Source organism: Mus pahari, chromosome 23 (genome assembly GCF_900095145.1).
Source record: "Mus pahari chromosome 23, PAHARI_EIJ_v1.1, whole genome shotgun sequence".
In the NCBI taxonomy this organism is placed as follows: Eukaryota; Metazoa; Chordata; class Mammalia; order Rodentia; family Muridae; genus Mus; species Mus pahari.
Genome location: NC_034612.1, coordinates 20054889 through 20080167, shown reverse-complemented (window position 1 = coordinate 20080167; position 25279 = coordinate 20054889). Strand labels below are relative to the sequence as shown.

The 25279-nt window shown below is 52.3% G+C and overlaps 1 protein-coding gene across 1 annotated transcript in view; it reads right to left on the bottom strand.

Annotated features, from left to right (window-relative positions):
* Nucleotides 1-769: 769 nt before the first annotated feature.
* The window catches only part of Limk1 (LIM domain kinase 1), a 32418-nt gene continuing 7908 nt past the window's right edge, over nucleotides 770-25279 (bottom strand). The window contains exons 3-16 of the mRNA XM_021222497.1: nucleotides 17388-17526; nucleotides 17048-17157; nucleotides 15043-15249; nucleotides 13977-14082; nucleotides 13676-13842; nucleotides 10580-10763; nucleotides 9972-10058; nucleotides 8986-9117; nucleotides 7170-7229; nucleotides 6868-6933; nucleotides 4503-4659; nucleotides 2642-2697; nucleotides 2227-2384; nucleotides 770-2122 (exon numbers count right to left, since the gene is read on the bottom strand). Of these exons, the coding sequence (XP_021078156.1) occupies nucleotides 1960-2122; nucleotides 2227-2384; nucleotides 2642-2697; nucleotides 4503-4659; nucleotides 6868-6933; nucleotides 7170-7229; nucleotides 8986-9117; nucleotides 9972-10058; nucleotides 10580-10763; nucleotides 13676-13842; nucleotides 13977-14082; nucleotides 15043-15249; nucleotides 17048-17157; nucleotides 17388-17526 (1792 nt within the window). The 3' untranslated portion in view covers nucleotides 770-1959. The remainder of the gene's footprint in view (nucleotides 2123-2226; nucleotides 2385-2641; nucleotides 2698-4502; nucleotides 4660-6867; nucleotides 6934-7169; nucleotides 7230-8985; nucleotides 9118-9971; nucleotides 10059-10579; nucleotides 10764-13675; nucleotides 13843-13976; nucleotides 14083-15042; nucleotides 15250-17047; nucleotides 17158-17387; nucleotides 17527-25279) is intronic.

Genomic DNA, 25279 nt, shown 5'->3' with positions numbered 1-25279 from the left:
ATCCATCCCCAGCTTTCCTTTCAGGAACCCATGGCTGCTGGAGGATATAAAGAACTACTGTTTTGTTCTTGTTTTTTGGAGACAGGGTTTCTCCCTGTAGCCCTGGCTGTCCTGGAACTCACTCTGTAGACCAGGCTGGCCTNGAACTCAGAAATCCGCCTGCCTCTGCCTCCTAAGTGCTGGGATTAAAGGCGTGCGCCACCACTGCCCAGCCAAGTAACTACTCTTTTTTTTTCTTTTAAAGATTTATTAGTACACTGTAGCTGACTTCAGATGCACCAGAAGAGGGCATCAGATCTCATTACAGATGGTTGTGAGCCACCATGTGGTTGCTGGGATTTGAACTCAGGACCTTCGGAAGAGCAGTCGGTGCTCTTAACCACTAAGCCATCTCTCCAGTCCAAGTAACTACTCTTAATTGAACCATCTCTCCAGCCTCTGGATATTTACTTAATTACGTGTGTCTCCATATATGCACACAAGTACAGTGGCTACAGAGGCCAGAAGAGGGTGGCTGACCCTATGGTGCCCTTAAGCTACCTGATGTGGATCCCAGAAATGAATTCCAGTCCCTTTCCAGAGCCACTGGGCTACATCTCGAGCCACCCCCCGTTAGGCAGGGTTTCTCTGTGCAGTCCTGGCCTAGCCCTCACAGGGACCCGCCTGCCTCTGTCTCTGAGCACTCCCAGTGTGGGCCACCACAGTCAGCCCCACAGTCAGCTTTTTAAACGCTCTCTTCTTACTGGGAGCCCTCAGACACACACGAGGATGCAAGCCCTGCATGGGGAGCACAGAATTGATTTTATTGTTCCGAGTTTGGGTTCATTCCTGTCACGGTCACTGGGCTGAGGCAAGGGGACCTTGCCTCTTTCAGTCTTGGTCCCGCGGGGGTCTGCTAAGATTCTCTTCCATGTTCAAAGTGCACTGAGCAAGCTTCACAGTTTAATACATCCTAGATGGTCAACTGTAGCAGAGTGAAGACATGGCCCTCCCACCCCCACCCACCTAAAACAAAACAAAACAACGAAAGAAAAACATCCCCCTAAGCCCCCAGCAGCTGCTGCTACAGCCATTATGAAAAAATAATACAAACTCTTCTTAAAAAATAGATCACACAGAAAGAACTCAGAGAGAGGGCAGATGCACCCAGTGAGGGGGTGGGGCTGCCCCAGCCACGGGGAGAGGCCTGGGTGCTGAGATGACCCTGGAGGGTAGGGGTGCTGGTGGGTGGCTGCCTCCTCCCCTCTGCCCAGCCTCTGTAGTGCGGGCTGGACCCTCCCGTCGGCTGGATCCCAGGCATCATCCGCCCTCTCCCCTGTGGGATCCTGGCTCATCCTGAGGACTGGTACCTATTTCTCACTAAAGTGGCTTTGATCAAGAAATGAGATGGACACCAAGCAAGAGTGAGGGGCCACTGCCTGGCCACATGGGATTGGACCTCTCTCTCTGCTTTGGGATTCAGATCCCTGTCAATACCTGATGCTACCTGGATTCCCCCAAGGGGATCCTGGACTCCCCTTGGGTTCCCGGGCACAGAGCCTCTCCCTTGGTATTAGAGAGGCTCACTTCTAAAGCTGCCTTCTAGCCCAGCCGTGCTGGGGAGGAGCTGCCACAGGTGCAGTGTGCGGACAGCTGCAGGCAATGCGTGGAATGGGCCCAGCTTCCCAACCCTCTAGCTCATGCAAGACAAGTGAGGGGTTGGCCCCTCAGAACGGGAGGTAAGGCAGGGCAATGTGACCGACCACGTGTGTGTGCAGCCTGGTGACTTGGGGGCCAGAGGCAGAGAGAGGCTGGGGGGCACCCTGCATGAGGGGAAAAGGCAGGCCAGGGCCTGGGTCTGGGGGATGGGTGTGGGCACCATTGCCCTAGCCGAGGGATCCATGCCTAGGCCACCCCTGCTGAGGAATCTGGTGAGGGTATAGTCTCCAAAGGGGATGCAGATGGTGGGGCCCACTGAGCTCAGTCAGGGACCTCGGGGTGGGCAGGCAGTGAGCTCTCGCCCCGCCGGTAGGTCTCCCAGAAGCCCCGCTCCAGCTGTTCCAGTTGTGGGCCCAGTGGCAGGTGACCAGCCAAGTGCATGCGAAGTGTTTCTAGCCATTGTTCCAGCTTTACAAAAGAGGGTCTGGGGTGACAAACAGGTAAGGATCAGGGGACAGTGAGTCTGGCTCTCCCAAAGACCTACCCATCCCAAGGCTGCTTCAGGCTAGCTTCCCCACCCCAACTCACCTCTTTTCAGGATCCAGGTCACAGCAGCGCACAGTGATGGGGAAGAAACTTGGGGGACAGTTTGGTGGACAGTAGCGGTCCAGGAAACCCCTTACATTGAGGCCAAAGTCCATAGTGCGGGGCAGATAGTCAGGGTCTGCATTCACACGCCCGATAATCTGTTCAGTACAGAGCCCACTGGTCAGTGTGGGACCCCTGAGCTTGGGGGTTCTGGAAGCCTGCCAAATGCTCTGAGAACAGTTCAGACAGGACTAGCGAGGGACTAAGCTGTACCCCACTGATGCTGTGCTCTGCTTTGGGGACCATGTTCTCAGGGCCTGAGGCCCCTGTGGCCATCCAGGCTGGAGCGTGGGAGGGTTGGACAGAGTGGAGAGGAGCCCCTGGGTCTGGGCACAAGGGCGGCTGTGTGACTTACCTCACAGAGGACAATTCCAAAGGAAAACACGTCCACCTTCTCATCGTAACTGCGACCTAAACAGAGAGCAGGGGTCAGCAGGGATGCAGGAGCAGGAGCAGGGACAGTGACAGACAGGCAGGGAAAGCACATGCTACTTCTACTGAGACCCAAAGCACTGCGCTGAGGCACCAGGGATGTGGCTCAGTTGACAGGGAGCTCCAGTAGCCTGCGTGAAGCCCTGGGTTCCACCCCCCCCCCCTGCAAAGCATAAAAGGGGGCGTTCCTGCTTCTGCCTGGGGCCCATGTGCTATCTGGAACACTTCCTTTCTTTTTATTTTAATTTTTTTAGATTTCTTACCTTATGTGTATTAATGTTTTGTCTACATGTGTGTATGTGTACCACATGTGTGCTTGGTGCCTGCGGAGGCCAGAAGGCATGAAATCCTCTGGAAATGGAGTCCCAGATGGTTAGGAGCTGCCATGTGGGTGCTGGGAACTAACCCTTTATAGAGCAGCAGAGTGGGTGCTCTTAGCAGCTAAGCCACCAGAGCCTGCCTGTTTTGTTTTTAGACAGGGTCTCGCTAGGTCGCCCTGGCTGGCCTTGAACTCTTCATGACCGTGAAGGCTGGCCTGGACCTCATAGAGACCCACCCACTTCTGCTTCTCCAGTGCTAGGATAAAGATACACAACCAACACATGCCAATTTTCTTGGTGTTTTTGAGATAGGGCCACACCCTAGCCTGAAACTCACTGTGTATCCCAAACTGGCCTTGAACCCACAGGAATCCTCCTGCTTCCATCACCCACATACTGGGATGACAGATATGTGTTAACACACCTGACTTATGTGCTGCTGGAGACAGAACCCGGAACTTTCTGAATGCTGGACAATTAATTAGCCACACCCCCAGCCCCATAAACACCCCTTTCCCCCAAGGCAGGGTTGTATAGCTTTGGCTGTCTGTAGACCAGGCTGGCTTTGAACTCACAGAGATCCGCCTGTCTCTTCCAAGGGCTGCACCACCACTGCCTGTGCCTTTGTAAAAGGACACAGCCTGACCTGGTGGTGGTGGCACACGCAAGCGTGGAGCGGAGGCAGGCGGATCTCTGAATTCAAAGCCAGCCTGCTCTACAGAGTGAGTTCTAGGACGGCCAGAGCTACATAAAAAAATCCTGTCCTGAAAAAAAAAAAAAAAAAAAAAAAAGACAATGTTTGGCAGAAATGGTGGTACACAGCTTTAATCCCAGAACTCAGAAAGGAGAGGCAGGTGAATCTCTGAGTTCAAAGCCAGCCTGATCTACATAATGAATGAGTTGCAGGACAGCCAGAGCTACATAATAAAGAAGAGAGATCTCAAACAAAACAAACTGAAACATAGCAAATACATAATCAGAGATAAAGGCAGACGCTCACTACAATCCCAGCACCCCACAGATTCAGTATGGGGTGGCTCATTCCTACAATCCTAACACTCTGGAGCCAGAGGCAGGAGGAGGACAGGGGCGCAAGGTCATCCTTAGCTAAGTAGTGAGTTGGAGGCTAGCCTGTGCTAAATGAGACTTGGTCTGTAAAAGAAGAAAAGGGCCTGCTAGGTGGGCCACCTGACGATTCTGGAGTTCAGCCCAGGGCCCACAGGAGGGAAGACAACTTCCTCCAAGGTGCCTCCTGATGTGCGTGTGTGCAGGCACGTAGTGTGAAAACCACACCCAACACCCACCCGAAACTAAACAAAGGAGTGTGGTAATGTAGAGATGAGGCGGAGGCTGGAGGGAAGCAAGAGAAGGGGATACAGGATCCCAGGGAAGCCAACCGGCAGAGAGGCAGCGTGTGGGGTGGCTGCTGCTCCTCCGCCTGGGACCCCTAGAGCAACCACTCACCGTTGATCATCTCTGGTGCCATCCAGTAGGGGTTGCCCACCACTGTGTACCGCTTCTTGCGGTCCGGCTTCTTAAGGCTGCGTAAGTCTTCAGACTGATTCTTCTCATCGATCATGAGTCGAGCCAGCCCAAAGTCGGCCACCACCACGTTCCTGTTCTGGAAATTTCATAAGGCAGGCTGAGACCTGGTTGTCTCTCTATTTGCTTCTATTTGGGATCCTTTCCATATAATCCCATACAGGGCACAGAGAATACACCCCAGATACCAGGGACCTGTGTGGAGGAGGGTACCTTCCTCTGTCCCAGCTCTTTGCAAATGGAGCTGCCTAAAACTTCAGTGAGGGGCTAGAGGTGTGAGTCAGAGGCAGAAAGCTTGCCTAGTTCACCCCCAATCCCCTTGTGAGGGGCTGGAAGCATGGTTTCATAGTTAGAAGGCCTGCCTGGAATCTTCCAGTAAGGGATTAGAGTATGGCTCAATAGTAGAATTCTGGCTTAGAATCCCCCAATGAGGAGCTGGGGGGCGTGGCTCGGTGGTAGAGCCCCTGCCCAGAATCCCCCAGTGAGGGGCTGGGAGCGTGGCTCGGTGGTAGACTGCTAACCTAACAGGTTCACCATCTTAGATTCCACCTCTACAACTAAGAAAATCAAACGCAGAAGTGATGGAGGCCCGGCCGGCACTTTCACCTGAGGCCAGGGTGGGTGGGGTGGATGTGGGCTCAGTCTCCTCCCCACCTGCTGTCCTGGTGACACTTTCTCCTTGTGATGCTGTCCTGTGACTTAGATGGGTCCTTCCCTTGGGGTAAGCCTGGTCCTCTTGGGTCCTGATGTCTCTCCCTTTCCAGGTGTTCCTCATGCTCACACAGAGTAGGTGACACTGAGGCTGTTCAAAGGGATGCAGGCCACCAAGGCCAAGCAGGACCCATAGAGGACTCGTTCAGCTTACCTACCTACCTACCTACCTTCCTACCTTCCTTCCTTCCTTCCTTCCCTTTCCCTTTCTTTCTTCTTTCTTTCTTTCTTTTTCTTTCTCTTTCTTTCTTTCCTTTCTTTCTTCTTTCTTTCTTTCTTTCTTTCTTTCTTTCTTTCTTTCTTTCTTTCTTTCTTTCTTTCTTTCTTCCTTCCTTCCTTCCTTCCTTCCTTCCNTTTCTTTCTTTCTTTCTTTCTTTCTTTCTTTCTTTCTTTCTTTCTTTCTTCCTTCCTTCCTTCCTTCCTTCCTTCCTTCCTTCCTTCCTTTCTTTCTTCTTTCCTTCCTTCTTTCGTTTTTTGAGACAGGGTTTCTGTGTAGCCCTGGCTGTTCTGGAACTCACTTTGGAGACCAGGCTGGCCTCAAACTCAGAAATCCACCTGCCTCTGCCTCCCGAGTGCTGGGATTAAAGGCGTGCGCCACCACACCCGGCTCAGCTTACTTTCATGCCACCAAATGCTCAGAATTTTGTGGCTCACCCTCAGGATGTCCCCCAGCCTGGTTTCCCTATCTTGCTGGGACAGCCCCAGCAGTTAGTACCGTATTCTGTGCAGGGTCCTCGGCAGGCTGATAGGGCTCAGAGGACACTCGGAACCTAAAACATCAGAGTCAGGAACTAAAGTACTGAGTTTGTCTAGATTATAGCTCTCTGCTGGCTGGATGGATGCTTTAGAGACCTTAGCTGCCCCTCCCTGGGGGATTCTAGGCAGGGGCTCTACCACTGAGCCTGCCCCAGCCCCTCCCTGGGTTATTTTGGGTGTATTTTTCCTCAGCCATGCTGCCTAAACTTTTTTTTCCACTCTGTAATTTCAGACAGGGTCTTGCTAAGTTGCCCAGGCTGGCTCATGTAGGACTCAATCCTACGTTCGCCTTCCTCAGTTCAAACGCTAACTATAGTAGTTTATTATGGGAGCAGGACAGGACTCTAGGCACTTGCTCCCCAGTTTGGCCCAGTTCCTGTTTTCTGTAGAACACCAACCTGTAAACTTGGGGCTGATTGCCGCTTATCCTCTTGGCCTCCACGGAAATGCCTCTGCCAAGTCTTCTCTTTAAGAAGCCTGCCCAGATGCCCCTGCCCACACACTGTTGCAGTTGTTGCTGCTGCCTGGGTAGCCTGGGCTACCTCAGGTGGTGTGAATGCTGCAGTGAAGGTGTTTCACTTTGACTCAAGTTTCCCTTCTCTGACTCTTGCACTGCTGGTCTGAGGGTTATAACATGGTCTTGATGCTGCTATGGTATAGAGCCATGCAAGGGCAGAGCCAGGACTAACCTGGTCCGCCTGCCCCCTGGAGCTCTTCACCTGACCTCTAGTTCCATGAAAGCCCGAAAAGAGCAGCTCCTAGGTCCCTTCTTTCTCCAGCACAGCTGGCTGCCCTGCCCTGCTGGGCCCCCACTGCTCACCTCACGGACCAGACAGTTGTGGGAGTTGAGGTCTCGGTGGATGATGTTCATCGAATGGAGGTAGGCCTGAGGGAACAGGGAACGGAGAGAGGCTGTCAGTGGCTGTTTAGTTAACAGACTACCTCAGCCCTACCTCTGGGGCTCCTTCCTCCTATCCGCTCGTAAGCTGATGGGCTCTAGCCACCTGCTCTATTGCTGAGCTGGACCTCCAGTGGGGGAGTCTAGATACTCATCCACGTGGCTGCCCCCTCACAGCTTCCCCGTAGGTTCTGCTCCCACACTCCTCGTGGCAGGTCACTTACCATCCCTGATGCAATGTCCTTGGCAAAGCTGACCCTCTGACTCCACGGGTACTGGCTGTCCTAGGGACAGGGAAAAATGGCTAGGATGGAGCCAGGCAAGTGGTGGGCTGGGGGGACGGCATGGTGGCACAGGAGTGGGGACACCTGAGTCACAGGCACATGTGTGGCAGTCTGAGGGCTTCACATTCTCCTCTATCTATGGCTGCCTGCTAACATCTTCCAAAAGCAGTGTGTACTCTACCTAAGGTACTGTTTTCTGTGGTTTGTCAAAGACAGCGTGGGGGAGCCTACTCAAACCCACATCATTAGGTTGGCGGCAAGCGCTGTTGTCTGCTGAGCCATTTCACTGGCCCTTGTTTTGATTTTTTGGGGACAGGAGGCCCTCCCTATGTTGCCCAGGCTGGCCTTGACCTTCCCAGTTTCCTGCTCTGGCCTCAGGCTAGGATTATAGACCCTAATGGCATGCTTTCTTAACAGAACTGATTTCACACACTAAGGGTTCCTGCGTGTTCTAGCTACCCTGAGCTGACCTGTGTGGCTGTTGCCCTGTTAGATGCTGATTGATGCGCGTCTCCAGGGCCCACAGCATAAACCACGACCCACGAATCACTATAGCAAGTAGTGTGCTAAAACAGTAACCCTCCTGAATACTTTATTTATTATATCTATTTGTGTGTGTGTATATGTATATGCATATGTATATGCATATGTATATGTATATGTATATGTATAGGGGTATGCACCTGTCTCAACATGTGTGACACACGACAACTTGTTTATTATCTCCTTCTACCATGTGGGTCCTGGAGACTGAACTCAAGACAGTCAGGCTTGGTAGCAGGCATCTTTACTCTGTATTTGGCCCCCTCCCCGAGGCACCCTGCTGGCTCTTCTACCTTAGTTTGTGAGGAAATGCCTCACTGAGGCCAGAGCTGCAGGCCGTGGCTAGGCTAGCCAGCCACTGGTCGCGGGGGTCCTGCCTCCAGCTCCTCAGTGATGGAATAACAGATGCAACGCCACCATACAGCGCTCCCCTCCCCCACCAGGGTTTCTCTGGGTAGCCCTGGCTGTCCTAGAACTAGCTCTGTCGACCAGGCTGGCCTTGAACTCACAAAGGTCCTGCTTCCATCTCCTCAGCGATGGGATTACAAGTGCACACCACCACGCTGGACTTTTAAGTGTTCTTTGGGGTTGAACTCTAACCCTCATGTATGGGAGACAAGCGCTTTGCCCACTGGGCCGTCTCCCCAGCTCCCATTTCACGTTTCCAAGCCTAGCTGTACCATGGTCTAGTTAAAGCTGAAGGTCCAACAAACCACCTGCATTCTCAGCGCCAGTCACTGGGAGAACGGGGTTCGGGTCCGCTATGGTTTGTATGTGGGGTGTCTTCAGAGGCCCATGGATGTACTAAGGCCTCGGCCTCTACCATGGCACTGGTGGGAAGCGACGTAGCTTTTCAGAGGCAGAGCTAATGGAGAGTTCTTAGGTTATCGGTGGTCACTGCCCTGCAAGGGGACAGTGGGGGGACCCCACCCTCTTCCTCCTCAATCCCCCTTTCTTACTTTTTTTGTTTTGGTGTGTGTATTTAGAAAGGGTCTCATTGTTTATGTACCCTGGCTGGCATGGAACTTGCTCTGTAGACCGGGCTGGCCCTGAACTCAAAAGACCCACTGGTTTCCCCAGTACTGGGATTAAAGGGGTGGGGCACTACACCAGGTTTATGAAGTGCTTGGGACGGAACCCAAAGACGCACGTATGCCAGCTTAGGCTGGCACTCTACCAACCAAACCACACCGCAGCCCCGAGCCCTGCTCACCATGTTCTTGATGATGCCCCATAGGGTGCCGCCCTTAATGTACTCTGTAATGAAGTTCAGCCGCTTGTCCTTGTACAGCACTCCAATGAACTTGAGCACGTTGGGGTGCTCCAGGCACCGCATGACCTTTACCTGGAGGAACACACACAGGCTGGGCCTGGACCTCCTTCCCCTTGCTCTACCCTGCCTAAACAGCAGGGCATCCAGTCTCCTCTCACACAGTAAGCCACCATGTCTTCTATTTAAGAGTCTCTCTCAAGCCCTGTGGTGGTGGCACCAGCCGAGGCGAACACCTTTAGTCTCAGCACTCAGGAGGCAGAGACGGATCTGAGTTCAAGGCCAGCCTGGTCTACAGAGTGAATTCCAAGACAGCTAGGGCTACACAGAGAAACCCTGTCTTGAAAAACCCAAATCAAACCAAACCAAACCAACCAACAATAACAACAACAAATAAACAAACAAAAACAAAAAATGTCTTTCATAACTGGTCTTGAACTAGCTATGTAGCCACGGAGGTCCTTAAACCTCACACCACCATCTCCCAGGTGCTGGGCTAACAGACATATAGCCAAGGTCAGGTTTGGCATTAGAGCCTAGGGCTTTGTGCATGGTAAGCAAGCATCTACCAAACTGCACCCCAGCCCATAGCTGTTCTGACTTTTGCGTCTTTGAGTCAATGTCTCACACAGCCCAAGCTAGCCTAGAACTCTCTATGTAGTTGAGAAAAACCTTGATTTCTGATCTTCTTGCTTCCATCTTCCAAGGGCCGGGATTATAGAGTGTATTACAATACCTGGCATGTGTGCATGGCGCTGGGGATTGGATCTGAGGCCTCAAGCAGGGTAGGCAACCCACGGCTCATGGCTGCGCAGCCCCAGTGAAGCCTGAGCCCTCTTACCTCTCACATCTCACTACTCATCCTCCTGGGACCCCGTGCCACCCCTTCTCCTTGGGGAGGGGAGTAATCACATGACCTCTCCACTGACCTCCTTGAGGAATGTCCTCTGGGTCTCCTCGTCAAACCGGATAAGTTCCTTCATCACCATCACCTCGCCTGTTTCTCGGTGTGTCACCTAGGTTGGGGAGATGGAGGGGCAAAACTCAAGGATGAGTAGGACACAGTAATGTGTGCCTCTAACTCTTGGGAGGCAGAGTCAGGAGGAGCCCATGTCCAAGGCCAGCCTGGGTTATCTCGTGAGTTTGAGGCTAGCCTGGACAACTCAGTGAGACCTTATCCCAATACATAATGAAACCAGGCATGCTAGTGCATGAGTACAATTCCAGTACTTGAGAGGTGTAAGACAGAAGATCAGGAGTTCAAGGTCATCCTCAGCTACAGAGTGAGTTCAAGGCCAGCTTGAGCTACATGAGACTTTGTCCTTAAAGACACCACAAAGTTCTGAATCTATGCATGTAAAGTCTCTTCCATCTCAATAGCTCAAAGAAATCCAGAATAAGGAGCGGGTAACCCTAGGATGAAAAGCATAGAATCTAGACATCCCTTGTGTTGGGTTCCCGGGGTGGGGGTGGGTGGGGCAGTAGGAGGGAAGAGGGAGGTCAGATGTCACCCAGCCTACCCTCCCCATTTGCATACCTTGATGGCCTGGCCGAAACAGCCCTTGCCCAGCACTTCCCCATGAATGAGATCAGATGGCCGGAAGATTCGGTGTGGTCGGCAGACCACTCGGAGGGACTCGGAGCGACCCAGGTCCTTGCGCTGGGAGGCTGGAGAGGCTAGTGAGCTGGCACCCGGGGACGTGTCAATACTGCAGCTCCTCCTGGGGAAGGTACATGGGCCCAGTGCCATGGGAAGGTGGCACCTGGCTCAGACACTGCCCGACTCCTCCTTGCAAAAGCACTATATTAACCAGTTGCTGCTCATCCCCTATTCTAGGAGTAGGTGGTCCAGCCTGGTGTCTTGGGGGGAGCCACACGGTTCATTAGAAGGTGCCCACTGTCTCCTCTGCTTGGAGGCCCGGCTCAGATGCCCTGCCTGAGAGGACCATTACATTGCAGCACACAGGTGTCCCTGCTTATGGTCTAAGTTCAGGACAAACTGAGACGAGGGAGTGCAACCTCTCAGAGCAGCTGTGGCGCACACCTCTAATTCCAGTATTTTTTCGGCAGAGGCAGGTGGACTTTCAAGTTCAAGGCCAGCCTGGTGTACAGAGAGAGTTACAGACTAGCCATGTTTACACAAAGGAACCCAGCCTCCAGGAAAAAAGGAAGGAAGGAAGGGAGGGAAGGAGGGAGGGAGGGAAGGGAGGAAGGGAAGGAGGGAAGGAAGGGAGGGAAGGAGGGAAGGGAGGGAGGGAAGGAAGGGAGGGAGGGAAGGAGGGAGGGAGGAAGGGAGGGAGGGAAAGAAACAAAGAAAGATAGAAAGACAAAAGAAAAGCAGCTGTCATCCCAGAAGGAAACCCTTCAAAGGGCTTCTCCAAGAGTCCTGGAGAGGCCCCAGCACAAGTGGGACAAGGGACAGGCTACCACTGACTCCTCCTGTCTTTCCCTTTGCTTCTTCAGCTTCAAGGTCAGAGAACTCATGCCTCCCGCTCCCTGGCTCACTGCAGCAGACCATGAGCCGACTCTGACGTGACATTGTGCATCAAATCCCTCATCCTGGACCACGGTCATCTCGGTGGAACACACCACTGTGTGGGGACGACTGCTCAGAGGAAGCCTCTAGGCATGGGAACATATCAAAGCCTCCTGCACACCTGATGCCCTGGAATCAGCCCGTCACTAGGTCCTACATGAAGTCAAGATGCTAGCCCCTGTCCGGTCTTCTCTACAGCTTCAAATGAGTCTTCATTATTAAAGTAGTCAAAGAGAGGAAGAAGAGGAGGAGGAGGAAGAAGAGGAGGGGGATGATGATGATGAGGAGAACAACTAGAAATCAGCTGGGTATGGTCAAGCATACTTGCAATTCCCTGTACTTAAGAGATGGAGACACAAAAATCAAGTTCAAAGCCAGCCTGGGCTATGTATAAAGCAAAACACAAAAATAAACTAAAAATCATCCAAACAAACCAAATAATAGGGTGTGCATGGGGGAGCGAGTGCCAGAAACTACCGTAGTGCACTGTAGTTTCTCGCGTTATTTTTTTGTGTATGTTGTATGCACGCACTCATGTGAGTGTGCATATGTATTTGTGTGTGAGCATATGGAGGCCCTGTGTTGATGTCAGGTATTTTCCTTAATCACCCTCTGCCTTACTATTTTTTAGACTTATTATTTTTAATTATCTGTATCTACGTGTGGGTTTGTGCATGTACATACAATGGCTGTGGAGGCCAGATAAAGGACCTCAGACCCCTTGGAACTGGCAGAGGTGAGCCACCCAAAGTGGGTGCTAGGAACCAGACTCTGGTCCTTTGCAAGAATACACACATTCTTAAGTCTTTTTTTTCCCCCTCTGAGACAGGGTCTCACTCTGAAGACAAGGCTGACCTGGAACTCAAAGACTGGCTTTGGCTCCCTGAGTTCTGGGATTAAAGGTGTGAGCCACTACACCCGGTGGGCTCTTAGGTTTTAGCTGCTGGTCCTGCCTCCCAGCATCCTTTTGAGACAGGGTCTCTCTACTGACCCCTGCACTGGAGTTCCAGGTGTGTGGCCATTTACACGGTGCTGCAGGGGTCTGGACTGAGGCCTGCTTGCGGGCACGGCAAGTGCTCCAACCCTGGGAGCTATCGACCCTGCACCGTCTCTTGGTATTCCCAGTGAGGAACATAACCAGAAAACGAAAGAATGGAAGAACAGCAAGAACGCACAAGCAACTTATAAAGAAAAACGGGCTTCATATTTATAATAATGAATGATGGCATGACAACATATTGCTGCCGAGCCAATGACATGAATGGAATTTGTATCAATTCTATTTATATTAACAAAACTATTCCAGAGTTGGCACAGTAAAGTAAATAGGACTTTTTTTTGGTTTGTTTATTTTTAATAAGTAGGGTCTTACGTAGCCTAGGCTAGCTTCCAACTCACTAGGTAGCCAAGGATGACCTTGAACTTCGGACCCTCCTGCTTCCACCTCCTGTGTGCTGGGTTACAAGTGTGTGCCGTCACGCCCAGTGGATGTGATGCTAGGGATGGAGCCCAGAGCTCTGTGTACACTAGGTGAGTACTCTGATCACTGACCCAGAGCGCGGCCTTAAAATACGCTCCTCTCTGGTACCTCTGCCTATAGAAAACCGCACAGGAAACTGTCTGTCGCGCCTCTTAAGTAAAACTTTAAAATTAGAGAGAAAGCTACAAGATGGCTCAGTGGGTAAAGGCGCTTGCCGCCAAGCCTGACAGCCTGAGTCGGACCGGTACATAGGCTCTGGGGGGTTCTCAGGGCCCATCTTAGTGCTCCCCTCCCCCCCAGAGTAAAGAGTAAAGTAATGTAAAATAAAAGAGGTGGGTCTGCCCGGGAAGGTCTCTGTGACTGCCAGCAGGGGGCGCTGCCTGCTGTTTCCTTCCTCATCTCAGGCTCTCAATCTCTATGGATCCTGGCAGAGTTGAAGGGATGAGATGGAGGAGCCTGGAGTGAAGAGCATTGGCCTCTCTAGCAGAGAACCCCATGGCGGCTCACAACCATCCAGCTGCAGAGCATCTGTCACCCCTGTGGCCACCAGGCATGCACGTGGCGCAGAGCCACACACGCAGACAAGACACCCATGTAAAAGAAGCAGGTTGACTTACAAGACAGGTTTCTGTCGGGCAGAGCTGGCTGCCGGTCCGCTGGGAGTGTGCACCGGGGAGCTCAAGGGGCTGGGATCCGACGCGGGCACGTGGCCCAGTGAGTCATGGGGGTCGTGCTCGAGGGTCAGCTGGAGCAGGCGGCTGGTCTCCTGGATCAGCAAGTCGATCTGGGGACGGGTGTGGACAGGTGAGTCTTCTGAGGTGGCGGCAGGGCTCGGGGTGAAGCTTCTGCTTCTGTCACCCCGTCCTGCCCAGCCTGCCCAGCCTTGGATCGTCTGTCTGTCTGACTCTGTGGCCCTACCTCGTCCAGAGGCACGTTCCTGATGGGCGTGCCGTTGATTTCCAAGATCCGGTCTCCGATGTGGATAGAATTCTTCACGTCTGGGCTCATGCAGCCTGGGTCCACTCTGGGGATGACGCCTTGGTTAGACTAGCTCCCCTCCGACCTGTCTGCTTCGGCCCAGAGAGGAAACCGAAGCCAAGACCACCAGGTGTGGGGTGGGGAGGTGGAAATTGCAATATACTGTGGTTTTAGCTGTTACCTTTGACAAAACAAGACATTTTACATGGGTGTTTTGCCTGCATGTATGTCTATGTACCACATGTATGCATGCCTGGTGGCCACGAGGGTGTCTGGAGCTAGAAGGTTGTGAGTTGCCATGTGGTTGCTGGGAACCAAACCCTGGTTCTCTTAAAGAGTAGCCTGTGCTCTTAACTGCCGAGCCATCTCTCCAGCTCCAGTTTTACTTACTATTAGTATCTAGTAACTACACTCAACAACAGGCTTCGCTGCGCACCCTCATGAACTACAGAAGGCATCTGACCACACTTGCCGCATTTCTCCTGTTCTCCACCCACTTGCACGATCCCCTTACTCTTTGCTATTCTTCTTCTTTCATGACTTTTCCTTTTCTGGGGTGTGTGTGGCCCAATGTTTCATTACAGTTGCTCACAGTGGACCCCAGGATTACACGCACAGCCGCTGTTTGACTTAAAACAGAATTTTTTTTTTTTTTATAATCATTCATTTATTGTGTGTGTGTAAATCAGAGGACTGTCGGTTTTTTTCCTTCCACCATGTGGGATTTGAGAATGGAACTTAATTTGTCAGGCTTAGTGCAAGCATCTTTATCTGACAAGCCATGTTGACAGTCCCTATATCTTTTTTAGATGGGTTCTGGGGGAAGTGATCTCCTGCTTCTCGTATCTGGATGTTCTGGGCCTGAACCCTCCGAACCGTGAGCTAAGATCAATCTCTCCCCACTCAGGCTGTTTACGTCAGGTATCCTGTCACAGCAGCAGAGACCTAACTAAAACAACCAGGTCTCTACAACAGAGCCCCACCCGCGGTGTGGCAGCCCACTCACCCTTGGACTCGGACGGTATGCGAATGCTCCGTGCCACATCCTGGTGGGCCGTGAGGGGGGTCGATGGAGACAGACAGGCCTCGTTTGCCATGGGCAGAGGCTGGGATAGACACGAGGGTGACTGTGTGGGGCAGGTGGGAGCCGGGCGAGTCAGGCAGGATCTGATCGATGACTGGAGTTACCACGGTCTGGTAGTAGCACTGGCCACTGTGAAGGTCATCGACAGTGCGGATCCAAAGAGAAAGGGAAGAAAAGAGCGTTGGGGAGGAGTCAGTGATGCTTCGCTGCAGCCCATAGCAAACCGAGGGGGGGGGGATGCAGGGCAGGACAGGGCATGCCCAGTTGTCTCAGCACCCCCAACTCTGGGTCTCAGATATTTTGTTAAAAATAAATTTTTTAAAATTACTTTTATTTCTGTGTGTGTTTGTTCAAGTATGTGTGCCAATATAATATGGGGGTTAAAAGACAATTTTCCGAAATCGGTTCTCTCCTTCCAACATGGTCCTTAAGGTGGTTGTTTAGTGGCTAGTGCCTTTACCTGTTGAGGCATCTCATCAGACTGTTATGTCTTTTAATTACATTTATTAATTTTGTTTGTGTGAATATGGGCTTGGAGGAAGGGTACGCATGCCACAGGGTGAGTATGGGGGTCAGAGGACAATTTGTGAATCAGTTCTCTCCTTCCACCATGTGGGTCCTGGGGATGGGATTCCGGTTCATTAGGCTTAGCAGCAAGCACCTTTACGCATTGAGCCATCTCACTGGCCCCATTCTGGCTCTGTCTACCCGGTGATATTGTCAGATGGCCAAGATAAAGCGTGGCCCTTGCGGATACGTCTCCTTTGGGAGGAAGTCATTAAAAGTCCATTTGGGATCGGGTCTGTTGTTCTCGAATCCAGCTTTGTTGGTGTTTCATAAGAGAGAATCTGTCTGATTTTTAGTCCTTGGCTCTGGGGAGAAAGACTCTTAAGTCCTTGGAACAGGGGGATCTTTGTTATTTATGAGCCCTTTGGAGGATGCTTGAGTCTATGCAAATGAGTCACATCAGGGCTGGTCCCACAGTCACTGACAGTGACTGAAGGCTTGTGGCTTCTAGCCAGCCTGGATGCTCAGGCGCAGGATAGAGACAGAGCATAATCACGTGGGCCATGACTTACACAAAGCCTCAGTGAAATCCCTGGTTGCTGGGCCTCAGGGTGGCATCCGAGTTAATAAACCTAAGACGGGCTGGGAGAGAGGTGGATGGCGCCCTCACTTGGTCCCTCTGTGACCTGCAGCACCCTTTGCAGTTCTGTGAGTTAGTTATTTAGCACACCATCAAACATGGGGCCACTGGACTGGAAGGGCCTGGGGACGACTGAGTGTGCAGCTGGAGTCTGCAGCAGGAACAAACCTGCTGGGGATGGTGTCTGTAGCTGGTGGGGTCTGTGCCAGCTCTGTGGCTAGAGGCAGAGCTATACTGCAGAGGCAGTAAGTAGAGAGCTGGTGCTGGGAGCACTTTGGTTTCGGTCATTTTTTATTTTATTTTATTTTATTTTATTTTATTTTATTTATTTATTTATTTATTTATTTATTTATTTATTTATTTATTTATTTTTGTAGTACTCAGAACTGAACATAGAGCCTTACATATGACATGGAAGTCCTCTACTGCTAAGTCATACTCCTAGCTCTCACTGGGGGATTCTAGGCAAGGGCTCTACCACTGAGCTACACCCCCAGCCCCTCACTGGGGGATTTTAGGAAGGGGCTCTGCCACTGAGTTATGGCCCAGGATCTCTTTGTACTTAAGATTGTATCACACTAAATTGTCCAGTTTGGCCTAGGACTTGCAATCCTCTTGCATTGGCATCCTGAAAAGCTAGGGTGACAGGCACTGCAATTCCTGACATGGAGGTAGGAGCTCACTAAAGAGTATGGAGCTCACTATAATGGTATCATAAAAGCCTGTGGATGGGCAGACTAGGTGCAGGCCCCTAGGCTTGAAGAGGCCCACAGGACTCACCAGTACAGCTTGGAGTGCTCCACCAGTGTGTAGGTGTCCCCATCGCCGATGAAGGTTCCACAGGCAAGGCAGATGAAACACTCAGGGTGGTACTTCAGCTCCCCGGCCACCTGTAGGGGTAAGGACACAACATAGCTTTGTGGTGCCTGCTGTCCCTAAAGCCATCGTCATTCTCCTGTTGGGGAGAAAGCAGGGCAACCCAGACAGAATCTTGTGGACAGGTAGAGACCTGGCAGGTCTGGACAGATGGAGAGATGGGCCCAGGACACACAGGGGATGACGGCAGGGAGTAAATGCACACTTGCCTCAGGAGGTGGGCAGGTAGGGGAAAGTGGCTCACCATGACCAGCCCTTTGGTGATGTGCTCGGAGCACCCATGGCAAGACTCGCCATAGCGGGCCCAGTAGTCCTTCTTGCAGAAGAGCTGTCCATCCTTCTCGTAGTACTGGTGTGAAAGGGAGGCACTACACTCGCAGCACCTGGGTGGAGAAGGGTGGGGTTGAGGAAGGCCACCTACCACCTCTGCACAGCTTTTTTCTTTCTTTTTCTTTCTCTCTCTCTCTCTCTCTCTCTCTCTCTCTCTCTCTCTCTCTCTCTTTCTTTCTTTCTTTCTTTCTTTCTTTCTTTCGTTTTTCGAGACAGGGTTTCTCTGTGTAGCCCTGGCTGTCCTGGAACTCACTCTGTAGACCACGCTGGCCTTGAACTCAGAAATCCGCCTGCCTCTGCCTCCCAAGTGCTGGGATTAAAGGCGTGTGCCACCACCACCTGGCTAGCGTTTTTCTTTTCTTTTTATTTTTTTAAATTAAAAAAAAAAAAATCTCTGCTCCTGCGTGTACGGCTGCTTTGTTTATATGTTTATCATGTGTGTATGGTCCCTGTGGAGGCCAGAGGACACCAGATAACCTGGAGTTGGAGTTATGGGCACTTGATGATGCAGATGTATATACTTGACTGCTCTGCAAAAGCAAGGATTCTTGACTATGGAGCCCTCTTTCCAATTGCCATCTATAGGAATTTATCTTTGGATTTTGCTTTAAAAAAAAAAATAGGGGCTGAAGGTGTACTTCTGTTGGTATAGAGCCTGCCTACCATACATAAAGCCCTGTTTCAAAAAACTAAACAAACAAATGGAAAAACCAAAAACAAGAGGCTGGAGAGATGGCTCAGCAGTTAAGAGCACTGGCTGCTCTTCCAGAGGTCCTGAGTTCAATTCCCCAGTAACCACATGGTGGCTCACAACCATCTGTAATGGGATCTGATGCCCTCTTCCAGCATGCAGGTGTATACGCAGATAGATCACTCATACATAAAATAAATAAAAAAAAATCTTTAAAAAGAAAACAACAACAACAAGCCCAAAAACAAAACATAGAAAGGTAACCAGGAACGGAGGCAAAGGTAGGGCTAAAATTTCAGCAGCTGGGAAGCTGAGGCGGAATCGCAGACCTGCAGTCAGCAGGGGCTACAGTGAGACCCTGTCTCAAACACAGACACAGACACAGACACAGACACAGACACAGACACAGACACAGACACAGACACAGACACACACAGACACACACACACACACACAGACACTCTTATACTGGGCTGGTGGTCTTAACCTGTCATTCCAGCACTTAGGACACAGTGGCAGGGTGATTAGGGTGTTCAAGGTCACACTTGGTTATATACTCTATAGTAGTGAGTTCCAGGCTGAACAGAACATGAAATACTCAAAAGTAAAAGGAGGAGGGGCTGGAAAGATGGCTCAGCAGTTAAGAGCACTGGCTGCTCTTCCAGAGGACCAGAGTTCAATTCCCAGCACCCAGACAGTGGCTCACAACTATTTGCAACACAATTCTAAGGGATCTGACATCCTCTTCTGGCCTTTGTGTGCACCAGGCACACACATAAATGCAAGTGAAACACTCATACACACTACATAACATAAACACTAGGAAAGATAAAGGGAAGGAATTTGAGTTTGAGGCCAGCCTGGGCTACATGACAAGTTTCAGAATAAGCTGGACTACAAAGTAAGACCCTTCCTGTAATTTAATTAATTAAATTAAAAAAATGTAAAAGGTAAAAAGAAAAATAAGCAAGAATGACAATGAAAAGCAGCTGTATCCTGTGAGCACAGGTAGCTTATGAAGTCCAGACCTTAGACTGTGAGACCAGGGGTAGAACTGGGCCCCTACATCTGTTTTTGTTTGTTTGTTTGTTTTTAAATTACTAAAGGGTAGCCACAGTGGAGCACACCTTTGATTTCAGCACCCATAAGCAGTCACGGGTGGAACTCTGGTCTACACAGCCTGTTTCAGGCCAGCCAGAGTTACATGGTAAGACGCTACTTGCCCCGATTATTATTACAGTGTGCGTGCAGGTGCGAGCCACAGTCTGTATGTGGAGGTCATAGGACGACTCTGGGCAATCAGTTCTCGCCTTGGACTCTTGCATAAGTCCTGGGAACTGAACTCAGTTCACCAGGCTGGAGCGGCAAGCCTCTTTACCAGCTGAGCTGCCTCGCTGCGTCATCCACTACAACGTTTTACTTCCTTGGGCTTTGGAGACATGGCTTCTCTCTCTAGCCCTGGCTGTCCCTCTATGTAGAGCACACTTGTCTTGAAGTCACAGAGGTCTGCCTGCTTCTTTCTCCTGAGCACTGGGATTTAAGGTATCACTGCCTAGCTTCTTCTATAGCTTGTTCCAGGCACAGCCTGCACAACCATCCATTTCAGTCCTGCCAAGGTGGGCTAAAGGAATTAGCCTACCTGCTAGACTCAGAGGGGAGAGCAGCTTCTAATCCGGGCCCATCTCATGCAAAGAAGATGGCTCAGAAGGAAGGTGACTTGTTCTTGGTCATCAGCCAAATGGAGGGACGGGGCCTGGGAACATGGAGAGCATGCGGCAAACCACAGGCCTCGCGCTAATGGACCTGCTGGCTTTCTCCTACACTCTCCTCTGGCAGCTCCGGGCTCTATCACCCTTTAGAGCAGGGAGACAGGAATGTCAGCCCCTTCTGCTTTAGCACTCGAGAGGCAGAGGCAGGTGGATGTATGAGGATTCAAGCCCAGCCTGCAGGCCAGTCAGAGCACTGCAGGAAAACACCAGCTTAAAACAAAAACTAAAACAAACAAACAAACAAATAAAGCAACACAAAATCCCTCAGGGGAGATGAGCTGGAAAGGCTCCAAAGTTGCCCAAGCTCCCACCTACAAGCACAGGCCCTGCAGAGCTGGTCTGGTCTAATTCAGCTAGGTAGGAACTGGGCTCAGGATGCAGGCAGGACATCGCCAGGGAAGATGCAGGCTGCTGTAGCTTCTCAAAGCTCAGCAGCCTTCAGGTCCTCTTCATAAGGATGCCCAGGGAGCAGCTACCACCTACCATTAAAGCCATACCCGTCTTCCCACAGCCCAGGGTCGGCAAATCCAGCAGTCCACCTTAGCCTAAGAGAGAACCAGGGAGGCTGGGGTTGGGGCTGAAGGGCGGATGGAGAGGAATGGGGTCTTTGCCTTTAAAATAGCTGCCCACTTCTGGCCCAAGCATCCTGGTGGATGGGGATTCTTCAGTGAGCCTGTGGGGTCCTGGAGAGCTGGCTCTAGGGTTCTTTGTGCCTAGATATGCCTGTGGGTCACATGAGGCCAGGAGGAGCCGGACTGTCTGTCCTGGGTAACCAATGCAGGAGAGAATAGGTGGGTGAAAATGTTCGCTCCCCTCCCCCAACACCAGAGGCTTGCTAGAACTGTAACCGAGAAGTCAGGGAGGAGAGCTGTACACCAGTTGGTGGGACACTGTCCCTTTAAGGAGATTCCCGCTTGTTTCCCTTTGTCTGGATGCCCGGCCTGCAGGGAGGGGCTCAGGCCAGGGAGCACAAAATGTCAGAGTTCACTTGTAAGTGGGTGGGGTGGTGTACCCAGGAAAGGGGCCTGATGAGGTATCCCTGGGGGAGTGGGAGGACAGCAGAGGCGGAGACAGTGAGTGCAGGGCAGGAGTCATGACGTCATGCCTACTGTCCCAACTCTCCAGGCAACAGCCCAGCGCAGCAGACTACAATAGGGGAGGGGCTTTGTACTGCTGGGAGGCTGCGGCTGGGGGAGGAGTCTCTGAACGTGGGGCCCCAGTATACCCCTTAGGGTCTTCGAACGAATAAAAGATGCCACAGAAAGGACCCACAGTGCGCAGAGGCAGCACAGATCCTGTCCTCTCAGGAAGGCCCCCAGTCCTACATTATCAATGAGCGGCTTCCTGTCCACGCCTGGGTCACAGGCATGTCACAGGGGTCCCATCACTCCCCAGTGTCACGCTGCAGGAAGCAGGGCCTCTGCGTGCCTGTTCCTACGGGTGTGGACTCAGGAGCAGCTACATCCCACCCTGGGTGAGAAAGCTCTTAAGTTCATCTAGTAGGAAACTCCCTGGCTCCTCCTCCACCCACTCACTCCTTCCGAGGAGGAGTAGCAGCCGCTGCAGCAGAACAACCTGACCATGACTTGCTTACCAGCTCAGCACATCCCCTACCAGGTCACTACTTCCTTGAAGCCTTTCCCAGCCCGCACTGCACTGCCGGCAGGGCAGAGCAGCAACACAGACGCTCTGCAAACACGCCCTCGGGAGGGGTCTGACTCCAGCATGTACCTAGTACTGTGTAGGCACCCCTCTGCTGTCTGTGTATCTGTCCACCCCTCTCACTTCACTCTCTATTGAGAGAGGGTCTCGCAGGGCAAAGGCTGGTCTTCTTGAACTCACTATGTAGCAGAAGATGACCTTGAACTCCTGATCTTATTTCTACCATTAGTGCTGTCTTCTAGCCCAGTTTATCCAGTGCTGGGGATAGAGCCCAAGGACTCACGTGTGCTAGGCAAGCACTCTACTGACTGAGCTACATCCCCAGCCCAACCCCGAGTTTCCCATCCTCCTGCCTCTACCTCTCCAGTGCTGGGAGGACAGATGCATCCCACTGTGCTTCAACAGATCTTTGCTGACGGAAGGCACAAGGAGCCCCTGACCTTGTCCAGCCCCTCAGTCCTCAGTCCGCATCCAGACAGGAGCCAGAGAAGGTGGGGGGGAGGAAACACCTGGCTTGGTTCTCTACAAAGCACGCTGCAATGGGCTGGGCGTGTGGCTCGGTTGGTAGAGTCCCTGCCTCACAATCAGAAAGCCCTGGCTTCCATTCCTGGCAACAGTGGAGGAGGTGGTACATGCCTCTGATCCCAGGACTTGGGAGGTGGAGGCAGGAGAATCAGGAGTTTGAGGTCATTCTGGGCTACCTAGCCAGTGTGGGGTCAGCTTTGAATACATGAGACCCTATCTCAAGAAGAGCCCTCCATGTCAAGAGAGGCAGGTATATTAGGTACTAGATGGGGCCTAGAGTTGGTAAAATTCCTGAGGAGACTGTCCCATGGTCTTAGCAGAGCCAGGCTGGGGCAGGACAAGAGAGGGTCCTGGGGAGGAGGGAATAGATGAGGGGCTCTGTGGCAAGGGACACTGGGCTAAGTGTCCCAGAGACAGGTTCCTCCCTCCTCGTTTTAGGACACCAGGGGAGAGGCTGAGCAGTTGTGGGGCAGAGTCATGAGGAGAAGGTACCAGAAGGTCCAACAGCTCAGTACGGCCTGCTTCCCTCATGGCCGGCACACCTCACTACGGAGTTTCAGTTCTGTCTCACACAGTCCCCAGATGGGCCTGTCCTTTAGTCCCCTCCACCTCCAGCCCCACCCTCTAAGCCCAGGACAGGTGGGGCAGGGGCTTCCCACTTACTTAGCCCCACGGAGGCGGAGGCAGAGGGTCCTTTTCAGGGCCAAGGCTGGCTGCATCCTCTGCAGCTCTGTCCGGAGTCTCTGGAGGCCTGGAGGAGCCCATGGGTGGCCTGGCCTAAGCTTCCCCATCCTCCCGCGGGGGCTCAGGATTGGAGGCTGAAGGGGGTAGGGCCTGTGTGGCCACAGCACAGGGGAGGAGGCAGAAGTGTGGCTGAGGAAGGCCTCTTTCAGCCTGACAGGAAACAGCCAAAGCGGCTTTGGCTTGGGCTTTGGTCACAGAAGAGGGGGAGAGATCTCTGCTCAGGTAGAAGTCAGCAAGGCGTGGTCCTCGCTCTGACTGAAGGTGGAGAGGTAGGCAGGGAAGGATCTAGGCTCTGACTCTAGGTAGGAAGTCAGAAAACACGGGATCTAGGTTAGGACTACAGGTGGAGAACTGAGGATGGAGTGGTTTAGGCTATGAGCCCAAGTTAAGAGGCAGGGAGAAAGGATCTGGGCTCTGACCTTAGGAAGAGAGAGCTAGGCTCTGACTCTATGAAAGGAAGTGGAAGGGAGGGAAGTAGGCTCTGACTCCATAGCAAGGAAAACAAGGACGGTGTGAGGGGCTCTGACTACGGGCAGGAAGATGGGATGTAGACGAGTACAATTAGGGAGGTGGAGAAGGATCTATCCCCACCTCTCTGACTCCGCCCTCTGGGTCTGGAGAAAGTCCCCTGTATCCTGTGTGCTCCTTGGTCTCTTCCTGGACACCAGCACCAAGTGCTTGGGCCTCTTTAGGGACAAGGACAAGCCCCAGAGCAGCTGTCTCTTCCGGTGCCATCCCCGAGGGAACAGAGGCGGACTTCCCATGGTCAGCTCAGCCTCCTTACACGGGAGGTTCCTTGAATGAGAGCTTTCTCCCAGCTGAGGCTCACTATCAGCCACGGCCCATTCACCAGCCCTGGCTCAGGGCTACCCCACCCAGCCTCTAGGGAGATTACCCAGGCTACGAGAGCTCACAGAAAAGGACCCTGCAGGCGTGGCACACAGAGGGGGCCCAGGAAACCCTGGACGGCTGGCCTGGCTCTAGTCTTCTAGGAGGCAGAGCCACCAGGAAGTGTGGCAGTGGGGCACAGACAGGGTCCCCTGTGATGATGAAACCCAGGGCTCTTATGCCTTTGCACTGTCAACTGAGAGCTTCTCCAGAGAATGTCACAGCGGCCCGGCCTTCCCTGCTCTGTCAGCTTGGGATTTCCTCCAGGCCAGGGACAAAGACACTGCAGTGGGACTCAGAGCCTGGATCAGAGGACTCAGGAAAGATGCACAGCCAGGGAACCTTCTGCAGGTTCCTCCAGGTCCCCCCAGGCCAGCACTTCTCAACCTCCCTGACACTGTGGCCTTTTTAATATAGTTCTTCAAGTTGGGCTGACTCTCAACCATAAAATTATTACCATTGCTACTTCGTAACTGTAATTTTGTGACTGTTGTGAATTGTAAATATTTGGTATGCAGGATATCTGATATGCGACTTCTGAAAAGGTTGTGACCCGCAGGTTGAGTGCCCTTGCCCTAGACAAGCATCGACGATGACGCAGCTGGAAGGCTGGAACACAGTACACTGATAGGGCTTTGCCGGGTGTTCATAAGGCCCTGGGTTCAATTCCCAGGACTCGGTGCCCGCCTGTCTCCCTCTTTCCCTCCCTCCCAACAAGGTTGGTGAGAAGGCTTAGCAGGGAAAGATGCCCCCGACTAAGCCTAACGACCTGAATTTGGTCCTGGAGGGGGGGACCCACATGGTGGAAGGCCAGAATAATAAACTCCCAGTAGTCCCTTACTCTCCACATGCACATAACAAATAAGTAAATGTAAACAAATAAAAAAAGTTTCGCGTCAGTGCTGGGGAATGAGCAGCTAAGGCAAGCGATCGATATATTACTGAGTGATTACCTCAGATCCCCCCACCCCGCACACAATAAACAGTAGTGCTTGGAGACTTAGCAGTGTTTGTCTAGATTTGGTCCCCAGCACTGTGAGGAACAAAAGCCCCCCCCCCCCAAAAAAAAAAAAAAGCCATAGATGATTCTATGCCAGCCCTACATGTCAGCCCCGCAGTGCGCAGTGCGCGTGGCTGATTCCTGGGACGTCTCCACCACACCCCGCCTCAGTGCCTCTGAGCACGCCGCGTTCCTCCCTCGCTTCCTTCCACTCTGTACTTCACTGTCACTTCCTTGGAATGCTATCTCTGGTGTCTTCTCTAGCATTCCTGCTAGAAGGCCGGAGTCTGTATCAAGGAGGGGCAGGACAGAGCACGCACTAGTTACACATACAGGCTCGCAGTCAGGCCACACGGAGCCCTGGGTCACGTAGACAAGCTCTGTGCCTGTTTCCTCATAGTCAAACTGCTCCAGTACACAGCGCTCTGGCGGGCAGGTTGTCCCGAGGGGGCCTGGACAGGGCAGGGGCTTGGGAAGAGCTGACTCAGGGACCCCGGGTGTTCCATCTGGAAGAGCACATGGAAAGG